The sequence below is a fragment of the Delphinapterus leucas genome, chromosome 13, assembly GCF_059928025.1.
Source record: "Delphinapterus leucas isolate spDelLeu-1000000601 "Yukka" chromosome 13, BTC_Dleu_Yukka2, whole genome shotgun sequence".
NCBI lineage: Eukaryota > Metazoa > Chordata > Mammalia > Artiodactyla > Monodontidae > Delphinapterus > Delphinapterus leucas.
This window is the reverse complement of record NC_143141.1, coordinates 14,523,230-14,540,852: the sequence shown is the minus strand read 5'-3', so window position 1 is coordinate 14,540,852 and position 17,623 is coordinate 14,523,230. Positions and strand designations below refer to the sequence as shown.

At 51.8% G+C, this 17,623-nt stretch overlaps 1 protein-coding gene across 1 annotated transcript in view; it reads right to left on the bottom strand.

The window, feature by feature from the left end:
* Positions 1-2,389: 2,389 nt before the first annotated feature.
* The window catches only part of REEP1 (receptor accessory protein 1), a 109,760-nt gene continuing 94,526 nt past the window's right edge, over positions 2,390-17,623 (bottom strand). Inside the window, exons 7-11 of the mRNA XM_089922862.1 lie at positions 15,824-16,001; positions 11,119-11,154; positions 4,840-4,993; positions 4,089-4,190; positions 2,390-2,839 (exon numbers count right to left, since the gene is read on the bottom strand). Coding sequence (XP_089778988.1) covers positions 2,764-2,839; positions 4,089-4,190; positions 4,840-4,993; positions 11,119-11,154; positions 15,824-16,001 — 546 coding nt within the window. The 3' untranslated portion in view covers positions 2,390-2,763. The remainder of the gene's footprint in view (positions 2,840-4,088; positions 4,191-4,839; positions 4,994-11,118; positions 11,155-15,823; positions 16,002-17,623) is intronic.

The window sequence follows — 17,623 nt, the reverse complement described above, 5'->3', positions numbered from 1 at the left end:
CCAGCTCTCTGAGTGTGTGCCGTTTGTGAATGAAGCACACATCCTTTACCATTTCCAATACTGCGCAAGGTGAACAACTAGGAAGGTACTCGGTGGTGGTCGTGGTTGACAAGCACTGTTATCACAGACACATGGACAGTATACTACAGAGAACACACATTTCAGAGGCCAGCGAAGTGAGCAAGCTATTCACATAAAGCCAGGAGGGATTATGCCTAACTCTCCAGTTTATAAGTACAATACCACGTCTCATCTTCTCAGAAACAGAACAGGTGCTCAATAGCAAAGAACCGAAAGTTACTACATGAAAAGTACAGACTTTCCAGCTAGCATTTTGTAAACAGCCTGTGTCTGTAAATCAGCCAATTAAAAACATTCAGTTTTATCCTCTAGACAGAACTCCACATCACTACTTGTACACTTTGAGGCGTTCACATTTTACGTCAGTCCACACAAATATACAGCTTGTTGGATAAGTAAACATGTTTTGCCAGAAATATGACAGCTGCTCTCAGTTGTACAGTGGGTGTTTTTAAGAGAGGATCCAACTCCCTAACCAACGCTTGAAGGAAAAATAGTTACATTAAGACAGCAGTTTGGATGCCTGCTTCAAGCTTGTTTCTGGTATAGTTGAGTGCAAGCTTCATATCCCGTACTTGTTAAAACTCTCCATTGTAAAATGGTGAAAATATAGCTTGTTCACAATAGGATTTTAATCTCTGCTGCTAAAGGCATTTATTGTTTTGGCAAAAAAAAAAATTGCTAAAAAGCTGCTTAATGAGTTAAGCTTTTTTTGCTTTTGTTTCTGATAATTCTGGGTACTCCCAATGACAGGTAAATACATTTTAAAGCATATATTTTTCCTCTGTCTGAAACTATTCAGTGAGCTTGAAGAAAACAGGTTTTCTGTCTTCCCTCGGGGGTTTGGGTATTGGTGGGTGTGGGGCACAGACAATGAACAGACAGCCTCTGTTTGCCCTCTGAACCACAAATTTGCTTTTAGGTTTATTTTCCTAAATCCTTTTGTAAATTACAAAGTCACCTTCAGAGGCATTGTGGGGAAAAGGGATTTAAATATGCACATCTGGTAACAAGCAACTTCAAGTAAAACCCTCTCGGAGGTGGCTAAGATCCAGCCAATGTGTCACCAGCAAAGACTGATGTGTGTTTGCGTAGCTCAGTCTTTAACTGGGCCTGTTTATAGCTGATTGACAGTAGGTTCTATGTGGTACGTAACACTCTCTAGTGTTCAGGGCCTATCTACGAACAAACACAATCCAAGTATTATAAGTAACTGGGTTGTGACCACTGCATGCATCACACTGAAAGGAAACGCCCACTCTAAGCGTAAGTATATGAGTCCTGCATTTAGGCTCGGCTCTACCAGAGCAGCTGCCTCAGACCAAAATGCTACCTTAAACCAGATTCTTCTTTTCAGATAACATTCTCAGTCTAAGCAGGGAGTCCCCTCAGACAGTGATTTGTTCTCTCCCTAAGCGACGCGGGCTTGTATGAAGTACGAGTGCCCACGAGTGTGCGACATCTCTCTGGTTCACATTCTGCACAGGCCAGGAGAGGAACAGAGGGCATGAGCCAGAGCTGCCCGTGAGCTGGGGAGCCAGTCACATCCATGAAGGTCTCGACCTCTGAAACCTTTCTAGAACCCAGCGTTTGGACTGTTACCCGGGTGTCTCAGATGTACTTGACCGCGTATCTGAAACAAAGCATGATCGTAGGGTTGCTTTTGTTTGGGTGGATGGGTTGGTTTTCGCTTAGTGTTTCCTGAAACGAGGCGCTCCCACTGTGGGCTCCTCTACCTGGGGAAATCAGTCACAGCACTGGGTCCTATTATGGAGACACAGTCATCGTCAAGCACTTTGGAACCACTCAAAATGATTCCTTACAACAGCGCTGTAAGTCTACACGCCCGAGAGAAGTTTTACCAAGGGCGAGGCTCCTGCCTAAGACCATGATAAATCCCCTGTAAGGATTCAGAAGCTCCTAATCCTGGATCCATGGGAGAGACAAGCTTCCTGTGACTTTTCTCTTATTCTAGGCTGTTCCCCTGTCTTCGTTACACTCACACCTGTCACTAAAATGTTGCCTCTCTTCATTCTAAACTTCACTCTGGTCTGTTGACTAACCGTCTGAAGGATATGGACCATCGCCCTGCAGGAAAAGGGATGTTGTACTCGAGTTGTATTTGGAAGCCTCATAAGCACATCTGAGACATCCTCTAGAATCAAAATAATTTTTTGCACGTCTGCTTTTGCAGTTTTCTTACACATCAGAACCTCTGGCAGCCCTTGCAAGTCCACTATATTAAGCCAAAAGCCATAAATATGTACACTGTAGAGTCCAAAGTACTAGTACCAAGGACAAAAAGAAGTTAAAAAGAAAACTGCTTTGTTTGCATATACAGGACTAAAAACAAAGTATGCAACCAAGAAATTACAAATGTGCATCCCAGCAGTGGGGGTGATTCTCTTCTATTTCTAAAACACTGCTGTCTGTACGCCGGTCCAGTTGTGGAAAACTGCTGACCCCTGGCACACTACCTTTCCCTTTAGCCTCTCCCTAGCAAAAGAAAGAAAAGGAGGGGGGAAGAGAAACTCTTAAAAGCGGAACAGGGGAGAGAGGAAAGGCCATGTCCGAGGCTGCACACTCAGTACCCCAGCTTGCGGGTTTCTATGTTATTAGTGAATAAATAGCTCTTTAAGGCAGAGAAGAAACATTCTGTGGATCCAGTGCTGTTGGCTCATCTCACTCACGTGGTTTCAGTGGCCGAGGATGAGGTACTTTTCTTCCTGAAGCGAGGTCGAAGGATTCTAGGCGGTGCCTGGTAGAGGAAACAGAAAAAGGACCCCTCAATTTGGCATAGCATGGAAGCTTTCGAGGACAGCACCCGGCTGGGTTTGTGTTGAGACTCCAGCTCCTTTGGTCAAATGCACGTGTGTGTGAAGAGGCTGGTGCGGCTGGGGGCCCACTCGGAGTGTCCACAGTAGGAATCGGAGTCACAGCCCAAGCATCGCCACGAAGCTGAGCCAGTTGAGGAGCCCGGCGCCTCCCTCTTCATGTTCTCTTAAGTCCCTGGATCTCCCAAGTGAATGGCTACACAGAAGGATGACACATCTTGTTTCTGCCTTGAGAGCGAAATGATCTTACCAAGTGACTCAGCAGAAAGACCGCCCCATCTCTTCCCTTGGGAACCAGCCTCGTGTTACTTGGTACGTGCTTCAAATTTCCATCACCAAATTTCCAGTCCTCTTTCTGGAGGTGAAATCCCTTCATGCACAGCAAACCACACAACAGAGGAAACACTGCCTTTAAGTATGAAGGGTTCCACCTCATCTTCCCTACAAATGGCTATCAAGGGACCCCTCCTTCCATGGGACACACAAATCACAGGGGAAGTTACTATCACAATAAAAGAAAAGGGAAATATTTTCTAGCATAGCACTCAAGGGGGTTCACAACTGGCCCCAACTCTCTGTACTCAGCTTCGTTTTCTACATTGTCCTTTCATACCTCCATCCCTTCTGACCAGAGGTCCTTCCTCCCTTCTCAGTCCTAAGTCACTCCTGAGCCCCACCCACATGGCCCACTCACAGCCAGGATCGGCTCCTTGGTTCTCACATTGTTTAGCACGTGACAGGGCGTCAGAGGACTTCGCGCCCACGGGGGAGCGTGCCTGCTCTGTGCACTGTGTCCCCTGCCACGCTGTGACTTCCTGGGAGCAGGGCCGAGTTCACCACCGTTTCCCAGCAAGGAGCTTGGTGCCCAGCGGGCACACGGAAGGGAGGCAGAAGAGAAAGAAGCAGGAACGGAAGGCTCTGGCCTTCCACATCCTGAGTCCTCACGCTACACCTTTGCGACTAGGAAATGTTTACCAGCCACCTCCGGACACAGTAAGAAAAGAATCGGTGAAACCTCTGTTTTAGGGATCTGCCTCAAGCAGATTAACCATAAACAGTAAAGCAGCTTGCGCAGCTGTACAAAAACAAAAGCAAAAAGGCACAAAGCCTCAGGACCTAGAATGGTTCTGGCACCTCCGGGAAGGAGGTCAGCCTTTCCATGCACTGCCTCACCTGAGGCTCACAAGGGTCTCTGCTCTGTGGGCAGGGGGACTCCCAACTTGCCGCAGATGGACTCTCAGGCCGCAGTGTTCAGGGGAAGGGGAAGGGGGGGGAGATGTGACGGGACAGAGAGGAAGACTCTGGGGTCCCCCCATTCTGCGGGCCCTGCACCCGAGCCCAAGGCTGGTGACCCTGCACAGAGCAAGGCCCTGAGGCTCTAGGCCTGGCCCTCCTGCTGCCAAAACTCCATCTGCATCTACAAGTGGCAAGAGTACACACATCAAGTGTATTGTTTTGGTCATTTTGAAGGGCTGTGCCCCTTGTATAACATTTTATGAACATCTGTGTTGTACCAGGCACTACGCTGTGTCATGGAGATACAGGGATGAACACGCTTTATAAAAACTTGTCATATAACACATTCTGAGTTTTTCTTCCTCCCAAACACTCATTTGGTTGCTTTTCATTCACACATCACCTTAGGTTGGTAGTTGGGTTTTTTGTTTGTTTTTTTAATCCCTAGGCACTATCTCACCTCTCCTATTTCCAAATAAAAGTAGTAGGGTCTTTTTTACCCCTTGGCAGGTAGCTGGACGCTACCTAGTGGCTTGTCCTGCCTGTTTGATGGAGGGAGGTCTCCCCGCCCCAGGCACTCCGGAGGCGTTGGGTGCCCGAAGAGATGCTGCCCCCAGGAGCCCCAGTTCTCCAGGGCAGAGGCCTTTGTGCAAACACACGCTCCACCCCGCAGCCCCCAACACCGTGTACCTCCAGGGGGAACTCCGTCCTTCGAGGCGCTTTATACTTGTACATGAAATCCAGCAGGTCTTCCTCCTCATCATCGGAAAATGCCAATGGGTTTTGGACCTGGTGAGGCTCCCATGCCTTCACACCACCCTCATTCACATCCCCCTCAACCACTGAATGTCCATTTACAATCTATGCAGAGGAGACAAAGTACAGCGAGGTGGGATCAGTGTCGAAAGGAGCGAAGAAGGGCACGCAAGGTCAAAGTTAGGCACACAGCACGGCAGGCCAGGCCGGTTAGGAGAGCCGAGGCCCCGGTATCCTCCAGCGGTACTGCAGAGGATCCAGGATCATTGCAACTGTGAGACTGGTCAGGCGCCGTGCATGGGAACGGGCACAGGCTTCAGAATCTACTGATAAGCTACCAGGGGAGGTGGGGACAGCGCTGCCCCAACTGAGACATGTCTAACCCTGCAGCTTAGAGCTGTGAGGCCATACCAGAAGAATGCTCCGGGAAAGAATCTCTAGGAAAGATGGTGGCAGTGACCTCTGGAGAGGAATAGCACAGTTTTCTATAATACACACCAGCAATGCTGACAGTGCCTTCATTACACTTGCACATTCAACTCCAAGCATTCTTTAAGAGACGGGATGTAAAATGCCAGGAAGCCTTCAAAGAGAACCTTAAGCAAAGCTATGTAGATTTTTCATTTCAAAGGCCAAGTCCTAGAGGAGCAGAGGAGCCTAGTGGAAGGAGAATCTAGCAGCAGTCTTCCCCTCCAAAACGACAGCAGGATTCCTGTTTTGGTCTGCCGTGACTAATCCACAGGGAGAGCACCAGAATGGATTCATGTCTCTGAGTGCACGGTATTTTTGCAATGTTCAATGCTGAGCATATCCCATGTCATCTGGCCATGTGGTCCTATCTCAGTCGAGATATAAAATACTTCCTGCCCATACCCAGTTTATCTGACACCCAGAGACACATCTTCCTAGGCTTCGTATATTGTGTTTACCTAGAATCACAGAATGCACAGCCAGGGGGCCCTCAGATCACCTGGTCCGACCACCCCAAGGCCTGCAGATAAAAACCAGAGCTCTTTCTGGGACACCCTGCTACTTCTCCCCAAAACATTTTCAGCCACCAAATGTGTTCTCTCTACCAAAAGGGGAATAACAGCACCGGTGTGGGCTTAGTAAAACTTAACAGCGGAAGCCTAATCTTGAGCCGCTTTCCGGGTCATTGCTGCTATACTCCCAAAAGCCGGCAGGAGGCAGCACGAGAGCAGAGCTGCCTTAACCACGGATTTCAAAGCTGAATCGTAGGCTGGGAGCAACCCGCTCAGACAGCACCTGAGTAAGAGCCCGAGATCATTAAACTTCCTTTGCGTTTTTTGCTCCAGTGCATCCCCCAGCCTGTCTCCTCCGGGTTTAGGTTCCCTCTGGTCCCTTCCCCTGGCCAAATCAGCTGCATCCTTAGGACCGAGGAACATGAAGGCTGGCAACTCCAGGGAGCCCTCCCTGAATGCACCGGTCCTGCCTGCCTCTCTACTCCCAGCGGGGCTTGGGATGTGTACCACATGGCTTGTGCTGCGCACCCTGGTTCTCCTGTCCGTCAGTCTCACTGCCTCAGCCCCACAGAAAGCATCCTGAGCTATGGCTGATCCTCCTGGGCCCCTCGGAGCACCTGACCCTGGGGTTGTACCCACAGTGGCTGCTCGTCCACTAACCGAGGTGGAGACCTGACATCATCTCAGAGGGCTTGGCTCCTGTCCCAAATCAGAACTCGACACCTATCACAAGGACATTCCTTCTGGACACCTGACAGGAGGAAAAAGAGACAGGCCAGCCCAGGCCCGAAAACTCTCGGACCAGGCCAGAAACTGCAGAAGCAGCCTGGCCAGCTCCGTCCGCACCAGCACAGAACCCCACATCCTGAGAACGGGTAGGGGACCGGTTTGAGTCTGTGCCTCTGCACACGTGGTTCCCTCTAAATCCGGGGCCAGGGCTTTCTCTGTACCGATCACTCTGGGGTTCAGAGGGCAGCCCAGAGTCACCAAAACATCCTCAGGCATCGAACAATTCAGCCTGCTCACGTGGTCTGGATTCACCGAGACTGAGCAATGAACCCACACGTTACCAAAATAATAATAGTAATAATAATAACAACAACAACGACTGTCTCTGGACTGAAACAAAAATGGCTTCGAGTTTGTTCTCTACTGCATCCTTGAGCATGGACTAAAGGGTAGAAAAGAAGTGACCCTCTGGCCCACTAGGAGTGATGGATCAAGGGGAACCCAGATATCCAGGCAGGAATAGAAACCAATCATTCAACTCAGCAGAGGTGGGGAACAAAGGAGGTTAGTGCGGGCAGCTTGGGGGCTGGAAGTAGCTTCGGATGGAAGCCACAGGGAGAACCTGCTAAAAAGAGAAGAATCCTACTGCTTACTGTGTTCATGGAGGGGTTTTGCCAAGAATGTTGTTTGTAATGTTCTGCCTGACTCTCGGGACCCGTGAGAATAACCACTGTGGACAAGCTGAGCCTCTGAGCCTCCGGCTGGCTACCGTGTTGTGACACTGAACCTCTGAACTGCGTTTCCCTCTTTGCACTGGCTGCCAGGAAGCCCAGCATCTTGGACAGTCTGTGACTTTGTGACATGCACTTAAACTTTTCTTCTCACTCTGACTCCATCTTACCTGCCTATTCCCTTTCTCTCAAGCTTCATTTTTCTTAGTTGGTTCAATTTATCATCTCTATTTCCACAACCAGACTTAAATCCTTTGTGAAACAGGGAGGCGTATAAATGAAGATATAAACCCCACAGAACCTGGTCCCATCAAGATGGGCACCAGGATGAAGGTGAGTGGCTGGGCAGAAAATTAGATGGTGGGCCTCCTCAGCACTCCTCTCCCTGTAGATCCAAACAGAATTCGTGACTGAATAGGTTCTCACCCAAAAGGGTACTGCTGCCCACATCTTAATACTCTGATGGCTCCTGAAGACAACTTGTATGAGGAACATCTCATGCAAGGTCATGGCCACAACCACCTCCAAATCTCAAGGAACGGCAGCCAAGGCCTTGAGCCCGCAGAGCTGACCATGGTGCCCGAGGCTGCGCAGCCTCTAGGAAAGGACAGGGGTCGCCCTTATTTTCCACAGCGGGGGAGTGAGTGTGTGGCCTTGACTGACGTTCTGTATTAGCAAACGTGTCTACAGCAGGCTAGGAAGCAGCTGCACCTCTTCTCTCCGTGGAGAGGCCAGGGAGGGAGAAACTCCCAGCCCTCCAAGGCCGAGCTGATCCTTCTGCAGGAGCCCTGGGACCGCCCCCCCCCACCATCCCACCAGTGCAGCAAACACCCCGGGTTAGCAAACACTCCCCCGCAGCACACGTTAGTGGGAGCCGTTCACGAAAGTCAGCAAAGGCATCTGGAGGAGAGCACGCCCATCTGGAACACTCACGTCAGCGTCCCCGACAGCCACCGAGGAGAAAGAAGAGAATATTCTGTTAGGGAAGGACCTCTGGGGATGAAACTCACACACACGTGTGAGTGTTCGTGCACACACACAGGTACACACACACGGACACACGCTCACACTCTGCCCATGCTCCAAACCTCTGGCGGCTCCGGCTGCTGAGGAAAGAAACTGCCGCGGGGCCACCCTCAAGAAAGAGGCAATTCTCTCTCTCTTTTAATAGAGAGGATAAAAAGAGATGACTCTGCTTTTTATATGTCCCACACACTTGATTTTTTTTTTAAAAAAGGAAAAAAAAACCCCATCTCTATGACTAATTTCAAGCAGTAATAGAATTCAGTTTTCAGCTCTATATAACATCAAGGCAGGTAGAGAGAAAAGAGGGGAGAAAGGGCGGTAGGTATGAGCGGGAGAGAGAGAGAGAGAGAATAACAGAAGCACAGAAGAAGAGAGACAGATGTGCAGGAGACAACAGGAAACGATTAACAGATGGGCGGGAATGGAGCAGAATGTTCTCCTGGGGCCCAAGACGCACAGATGGAAGTCATTTCCGGGGACCAGGAGGGCCCCTCTGACCAAAGCGTCTGTGACCCCCTGAAATCCTCTCTCCCAGCATCACTGCCCCAGCCCCGGGCGTGAGACCAACCTCCCCCGACACCGTCTGCTGGCACTTCACACTCAGCACCCTTCACCCGCAGAAAACGGGGCCCCAGGGCCATCGAGCTCAACCCACCCCACCCCCCTTTACAGAGGAGGAGACTGAGGCCTGGAGCGCCAAGGGGTTTTCCCACCATCACAGAGGGAAGTGGGGTGGACAAATCTCTAGCTGGTTCCTCGCAAGAAGACCTTAAGGAGACGGGGAAGAACTCCAGGGCCCTGGGTGTCAAGAGGGCCAAGAAAGGCAGGGCTGGGGCAAAGGCTCCCAGATCACAACCCTGAGCAGGGCCACCCCAGCCGGAGGCCTCCACCGAGCCCCACCTGCTGTCCAGTCCCCAAGAAGCCCCCATCCCCGCAGCTCCCAGGAAGACCGAACTCTGCTCAGTTCCCACAATCAGCGGTAATTCTATTTGAACGTACTGGAAAGGCGGCCTGTGATTAGGGAACCACCAGGGGTCACGGGGAGGGCGAGGGCTTCCCCACGCGGACAGCTGCACAGGACAGGCCCACGAGGCAAGAACGGAGGAGAAGGCAGCTCTCCTCTCCCCGGTCCCCCAAGTGACAAGATCCCGGAACGAGAGGCTTTCTGAACGGCTCATGGAATTTACAAACTCAAAATTGTAAAGGGTGACTAGATAGAAAGAACCATAATTGCCTGGGACGCTGTGGTTGTTTCCCACGAACTAGCACGTCCACCAGGCCCGAGTCTCGGCTGCTAGCGCTGGAAACAGCTGCGTGCAGCCCCTCCGTTTCTTTTATCCTTGCTGAGCATATATACACTCCTCTGTTCCAGCACGATGCTGCTCCCCGCAGCCCTGCTCAGGACTCCTTGGACCATCTGTTCTCATTAGGTTTATGGCCTCCAAAACCCCCATGTCTTCTACAGACCTTTGAAAACCTTAGCACTGAAAAGTCTTAAAACTGAAGAACTAAAGGGAAAACAGGACCCTTCTCCCTCCACCGACATGGGAGGCGCGAGCCACGTCTCAGTGGCACCGGGGCAGGGGGCACAGGCAACAAGGGCGCCAGGCGTGCCTCTCTCCTCCCCTCACACCAGCCAGCAGCTGCAGGCCAGGGGCGGCCCCTCTCGCCTTCTGAGCCAAAGGCACCTCCTTGGTGCGGGGGGAGCAAAGGGGGCTGAGCACCATTTCTGGTCCCTCGCATGTCTAGTTAAGGTCAGGGAAAGCGCGGGAGCAGGTCAGGAGGGAAAGCGTGGCTAAGCTATCACCCACACCCAGGGAGGGTGGCAGCAGGGGCCGGCCGGGCTCCCTGAGGTCCCCTGGCTCTAACGGTAATCACCATCGCCGCCCTTCACACAGTCCTTTCACAGACATTCTCACAACAGCACAGGGGAGTGGGGAAGCGGGGATCTTTCTCTCTATTTGAAGCAAATCAAGGCTTAGGGTGGTTAGGTGATTTGCACATACTTACACAGCTGGTTAAGTGGCAAAGCAGGACCAGGGCTCCCTTGGCTGCACAAGGGCCGAAAGCCCTGGGGCTCCAGCACTTCAGAGGAGCTGGGTAAGTGCCTGTGTTATCATCACCCAGAGCACAAGGAACCATGACCCTGGGATGGTTTTAAAATGGCTCCACACATCCTTTGATGCTCCTCCCTTCAAGAGGTGGAGATGAATTCCCCTCCCCTTGCGTGTGGGCTGGACTTAATGGCTCACTTCCCGCAAACAGAATAAGGCAGAAGCGGTGGTATGTGACTTCTGACCAGGTCCTAAAAGGCACTGTGGCTTCCTGCTTGCCCTCTCTCTCCTGCATCACTCACTCTGGGTGAAGCCAGCTGCCGTGTCGTAAGGATGCTCAAGCAGCCCCAGAGAGGCCCACGTGGTGAGGATCTGAGGCCTCCAGCCAACAGTCACAAGACAGCCATCTTCAGTCAAGCCTTCAGATGGCTGCAGCCCTGGCCGACATCCTGACTGGAACTCTTGAGAGTCCCTGAGCCAGACCACCCAGTTAAGCCGCTCCCAAATGTCTAGCCTGGCTTCGCTGTAGGGTAATACATGTTTGCTGTTTGGAGGAGGTAACCTCCTGACTCCACCCCCCCAGACCCTGCAGCTGAAAGGGAGCCCCCAGGTCTGACACCAGCTCATGGTTAGAGCCTCCTCCCGAGGCGAGTCCCGCACGCTGCAGAGATGCTGGCTGTCTACTCACCTTTCCAGGTCCTGCAGGTGAAGCAGCAGGTACACACTGTGGGGATGGGGGCACCATCAGTGATAGCCCCCAGTTGACAGGAACCAGCCCCCAGGCAAACCGGGAGGTCCCAGGGAGGTGTGGGGATCCCAGTGTGTTCAATACAGGGGTCCCAGGAATGTGGGTCTCTGTAGAGACACTGAGGTGGCGGAGGGGATCATTTCAGATTCAGCTTCCTCTCGGGTGCTAGAAAATGACCTTGCCTGGCCCACAGAGGTCAGTCCTTGTGTCCTGCAGCCCAAGGATGACCTTGCCTGGCCCACAGAGGTCAGTCCTTGTGTCCTGCAGCCCAAGGGGAGGCAGAGGGTGACGTCAAAGTTTCCTCTGAGAAATAACTCCAACTGTGCCTGCCCAGATGCCCTTCCTCTCTCTGTCTCCCAGTTCAGAATGACCTGCAGGAAACGGACCGCTGAACCCTCAAAGTGCTCAAACAGCTAATTGGCTGCTACCTTACACAGTCCATTGGTCTTGGTGCACATCTGGCCCTTGGTATGCAGTAGGTGCTCACTAAATACAGGCTGTCTCCAAGTTCATGGAAGGCAAGGATCATTTTTTCAACTCCCTTGTACCCTTCCTGGGGTTCAGTGCCAGACTTTCAATAAATGATGTCTGACAAAACGCCTCCCAGTCCTTTCTGCAGGGTGGGCGATGCAAACTGCATAGTGCTATTTTACACCAATGGGCCTACATTTTTATTTTACATAAATTGTTATATAATATCTTATTCCGTTTTGTACTTTTTTCACTAGGCCTCGTGTTCTCAAACTCTACCTATATGTACATTGAAACTGTTGCTTCCAACGCTGCACACAACTCCACGGGGGGGGCAGCCACCGCGTCTTGCCCATCCTCTCCCAGCCTGCCTGCAACAGGTGCTACCTGCCAGGGCTTGCAAATAAGCCCTGTGACTTGTGACTGCTCTCCTCACAAGCCTAAGATGTAGGAGGGATAGGGATTCTTGCGCCTTTTCTCCAGAGGAAACCTGAAGGCAACTGAGCTCGTTTTCTGTGCCAAGGTCAAATCCTCTGATAGCAGCCGCCTGGGGTATCATTCTGAGGAAGGTTCTGAGGCTGAATCTAGGCCCAGAGGGAACAAGTGTGGTGACTGCTTGTTGACGTCTGCCTCGCTGTGTTGCATTTACCGTCTCTGCGCAGGCCCGGGGTCACTCAGCCAGGATGGAAGCCCAGACTGGGGGCCGTTTCCCCGACCCGACCATGCCTGGCGTCCGAGGCTGGGTGCTGAGAGGGTACACAAAGCTGGGTCTCCTTTGGCTGACTCCCTCCCAGTCACCCGCACCCTCCACTCTGGGGTTACGACAGCCCCAGAGCCTCTGATCTGGGTGCTTTTGCCCCACGCCCAGACCCTGGGCCATCTTTCACTGGTCTTTCTTTCTGAGATGACTTTTATGTTAGGCCCAGAACAGCCAGGGCGAAGGCCAAGGGTCCCTGCCCTCCCTGCTAGGTCAGCACCTCCCTTGCCGGGCCCCCTGAAATCACAGGCGCCACGGCCATGGTCAGGCAATGAGGAGAGCAGGTCGTGTGGCAGCACCGCAGGCTCTCTGGTTCTCTGCAAACTCCACCTGCTTGGCCCGCACACCTGCAACCAGAGCGCTGCCCCTGCCCCACGGGGCACAGCAGAGGACAGAGGGCAGCAGGGTCAGAACCAAACAAATCAGCCCAAATCCGCTTCCATCTAGTGACTGTCTGGGAAGATGTTCAAAGCCCAGGGGATGCCTCCCATCGCCTTTTTTTTTTTTCCTTTCCGTATTGAAGTATAGTTGACTTACAATATTATATTAGTTTCAGGTGTACAGGTGCAGTAATTCAATATTTTTATAGATCGTACTCCATATACAGACACTATAAATAATGATGGCTATATTCCTGTGCTGTGCATTGCATCCTTGTAGCCTATCTATTTGATATCTGGTAGTTTGTAGCTCTTAATCCTCTCCACCCATTTTACCCCTCCCCGCCACCACTCTCCCCTCTGGTAACCACCTGTCTGTTCTCAGTATCTCTGAGTCTGTTTCTGTTTTGTTATATTCATTTGTTTGTTTCATTTTGTAGATTCCACATATAAATGAAAACATACAGTATCTGTCTTTCTCTGTCTGACTTATTTCACTAAGCATAATACCCTCAGGTCCATCCATGTTGTCACAAATGGCAAAATTTCATTCCTTTTTATGGCTGAGTAATATCCATCACCTTTTAGATCCTACCAAACCTCTCTCTTTCCTAGTTCTGAAGCTGCCACGAATCATCCACCAAGGGGAGGTGTAGGCAGGAGGCCTGGATTCCAGTCCTGTGTGGCCTTGGCACAGTGTGTGACCTCTCTGAGCCTACTTCCTCTGCTTCGTTCACCTCTATAATGACAATATAGACTCTAAGAGGGAAAGGGACTGTAGGGCCACCTAGGCCCATTTCCTAGCCAAAGCAGGAATCCCTCCCTAGAGCTTTGGTATATGACTATTGGACTTTGGTTTGGGCCCTTCCAACGTCAGGAATCTCACTGTCTCACAAGGCAGCCCATTTCTGTCCTGGATACTTTCATATTATAAAGTACTTTCGTAGGTGAGTTAGATATCAACAAGAAGAACAAAACTGGCAGCAGCTACGACCTCGAGTGCCAGGCATGACCCTAAGCACCTTTACATGGATTATTATGGTTGAATCCTCACGACAACCCTACAAATGGGGCTTGTCATTCCCTGTGTTTAGATAAAGAATCTGCGGTGCAGAGAGGATAAACAGCTTGCCCAGGCCACACAGCTGGTAAGTGGCTACCCCCTTGGAACTTGACCCCACTGGTTCTAGCTCTGCCCACTGAGCCTCAGAGAACTGGGGCCCTTTTTCTTCCAATGACAGCTTTCATTTGAGGCTTCGTAGCCGGGAAGCTGACCGAGGGTGGAGGCGATATCTAATTGCTTTTCACATCCCTACTTCTGCAACGGTGCCCAGGAGGTCAGAAGCTGTAGATGCTCAGGGAAACCTGATGGCCAGCAGGTGAGTGGAGAGAAGGCCCTGGCCTAGGAGTCAGGGGGCCACAGGAGAATGCCACCGGCGGGCAACCCTGGTGACAGCTCCCTTCCCTGGGCCTTTGTCTCTTCATTGGCAAAATCAGAGGATTAGACTGCGTGATCCCCAAGGTCCCCTCCTGCCTGGCCTTTTGGGATTCCATGCTAAGTTCCCCTGGCACAGGGACAGGGTTCCCCTACCTGAGGTAGACCTCACCCCCATGGCCAAGCCTCCACCTCCCCAGCCCTGCTAGGGTTAAAATCTCTCCCTTCCAACAGAAAAGCCACATTCTTCAATCCTGGGGCCGGGGGTAGAGAGGCCATTCCTGAGTGGGTTGGAACCTGGCAGACGCTGGGCCGGGCCCTGAGCCGTTCTCCTTTCCCTGGAAGGGAGCATGGGTTGTCATTCCCAGGGCAGTGGTGAGGCTCCCTCTTTCCCATCCATGTCTTAGACCCTCAAGTCAGGTGGGGCCTGGAAGGAGCCCAGGCACAGGACTGAGATGCCCCTGTAGGCTGTACCTCACAGCACCCAGTCTAGGTCTAGGTGGCCTGGAGGTCCCTGTTTATACATTTAAGGGCAGGCTAACCACCTGCACACGTCACAGCCAGAGATTCCAATAGTGGCCCAATTTCAGCCCCCAGGCTCAATTTCCCAGCAAGGTGGAGGGGCTGAGGTGATGATCCAGAACGATCCCCTGCAGCCCCTTCCCCATCAACCTTCTGCTGGCAGCAGCAGTGCTCGGCTCCCGAAAGCCAAGCCCCGTAATCTTCCCAAGGAACAGTCTGGGAAACCCTGAGTCCTGGTCCAACTCCATAGCCCTCTAATCCCTGCCCCTACCTTCCACAAGCCCGAAACCCACTGAGGGATCAGACGTCAGTGGGTGCCAAATGTGGCTGCAACCTCGACAGCATCACATACCAGGGGCTCACCCTAGACCTACTGAATCCCCCGGTGGGGGGGCCCAGGACTCTGCACTTTTAAACAAAGTTCCAGGCCAATCCTGGCCCAGGTACCCCTCTACCAGGGGTAGACATCGAGGTAGAGGTGTGGTTTCCGTAAAGCCCCGGCCTCCACAGGAATTAGACCTCAGAGCTAGTGTGGTGTTTGCATGTGGTGGCCGAGGTTATGCATGGGGCATGGTGGCTCAGGGAGGGGAGGAGATGGTAGAGTGAGAGACAGGACAGGAAATACCGTGCAGGGAAAAGGGATACCGTGCCGTAAGCCCTGGCTGGGTGGGAGGAGACACGCAGGTGCTCACGACAGGTAAGCCCTCCTGGGAGTGTGGGGTCAGAGAAGAAGAACACAGAGAAAGCTGCCTTGGTCCAGGTCCAGCTGGGCCTGTCACCTCTAGGCTTGGTCCAGGTACTACTACTCAACCCCCCCACCCCCCCCCCCCAGATAATCAGATGGAGGAGATGGGGCCCTTTGGTGCAGGTGACCTAAACCTGCCCCCGATCAGAGTCCCCAAGGCCAGCCCTCTGCCCTGGCCCAAGTGGTGCTCTGCCCCTTGGCTGGCCTGGCACGGTCTGATGGACATCTGTATGGGTGGCGAGTCCTTGGGGCAAGGGCCCTAGGGGGGCCTGGGTCTCCCTTCACGAAAGCAAGGCCTACGAGGTGGAAAAGAGGGGAAGGGAAGTGACACCTACCTGAGCTGCCAGCGCTCTCGGAAGCACTCCTGGACATCTTAGGCTGGCCATGTTTGCCGCTGGCCCGCCCGGGTCCCGGTGGCGCGGGGCCTGAGGGAGCAGGGGCGCCGTCTCCCCTGATGGTGGAGAGATCCTGCATGCTGAAGCTCCGGAGTCTCTCTGATAAGGCACCCTGTCCCTGGACACAACACAGGACGGGGCACACGTCAGAGGCCTGCCCCACAGACCGGGGCAGCTGTGGCGGGCGAACGCAACCGAGGCCAAGAGGGGGGCTCTGGCGGTCAGCAAGGTGGAGGTCAGTCCCCTGGAATACTCTGCAGAGGGGCAGCTGCCTGGTGTACTTGCAGGGAACACTGAGGGGGTCCAGGCCCAGAATGTTCTAGGGCCTCCTGTGGGCTCAGGAACTGCTCTTCTGGCTCCAGGCTCCTTCCTCTCCTTCAGACGCCCCCCCCACGATAAGCCCGAGCCTCAGCCAGACTCAGGGCCGAGGAAACGACTGCTGCCTTCGGTTCCTACTCTCCAGGGCTTGTCTGGGGCTTCTCCGGCTTTACATAAATCAAAATCCTTATAGAGCTACATTTTGCTCAGTTCCCAGGACACAAGGATCTGGCTAGAATATCAGAACTTAATAATCTATGTGCTCAGTCCTTACTCTTTTCAAAGGAAATAAAATGCAGACAGTATTTTTTAAATGTATGACAACAGCCATTTCTTTTATCTGTTCACATGACTGTTCATGAGTCACACTGACTGCCACTGTCACACTTGAGCTCCATAAAATACCCAAAGGTAATGAATCAGGAAGGAAAAAGATGATATTAAAAAAAGACACACACGCAACAAAACACTGTTGACCGTAACCATTTCTTATTCTCAAGGAGCCACAGAAGCTGTCTCAGGGGGAAACTGTTCTTTTGTTTAGGAAAAGCAAGATCAATCCATTATACTTATGAAAGGGAAGGGCCTCGCCATCTGGATGAGAGAATCTGTCAAAGTGAAAAGATTATAAGGAAGGCACAGGGATGATAGCATTGCTTTAGGTGTGCCTCAGGGGCTGGAGGGGGAGACTTGTGTTTGGGGGAGAAGGAAACCCAAGGGCGGAGGGGCTGGTAAGGACACGTGGATTATTGAGAACTGGGCTGGGGTTTGGAGCAAGAGGTGACAGGCAAGTAACCACTAGGCAAATTGATAAACGTGGGTATCTTCAGAAACACTCATGGGCATGCAGACTTCCCATAGGTACATGGGGTGCATGGATCGGGGGCGGAGGTATTTTATTTGAATAATGAAGGAAAGAGTAGTCCTAGAGGGCTAGAGGACGTGGGGACCATAGGCACCGCAGATGGAACAGAACCAACAAATCAGCACAAAATCAGCGAGAGCAGCTAACAAGGGCTCTGGGCTGGGGGGTGGGATTGATGAAACCAACAAGGGCCATGACAGCATTAGTTAAGAGGCTTTCAGAGATGGCAGAAGGGTTTGGAGATTTTTTTTTCACTTTACTTAAATAGTAATGAAAATGAGCCAACAAAGCACAGTAATTCACTGAAGTAACTTTAGCAAAAGAGTCAGTTAGCTAAAGGAGCAAACGCAGAATGAGTTCATTAGAGGCAACGGGGGAAGACAAAGGAGCTTGCAGACAGTTTTAGAAAAAATGTCAGAATGAAACAAAGATGCATTAAAATATGAAAATGATAAGTTCTCAGCCTACCAAAGATATTTAAAAAACCATGTCTCCAGGAAACTAACAACAGCAGAAAGAAAACTATTTAAATAATCAAATATATATACAGGACTTCC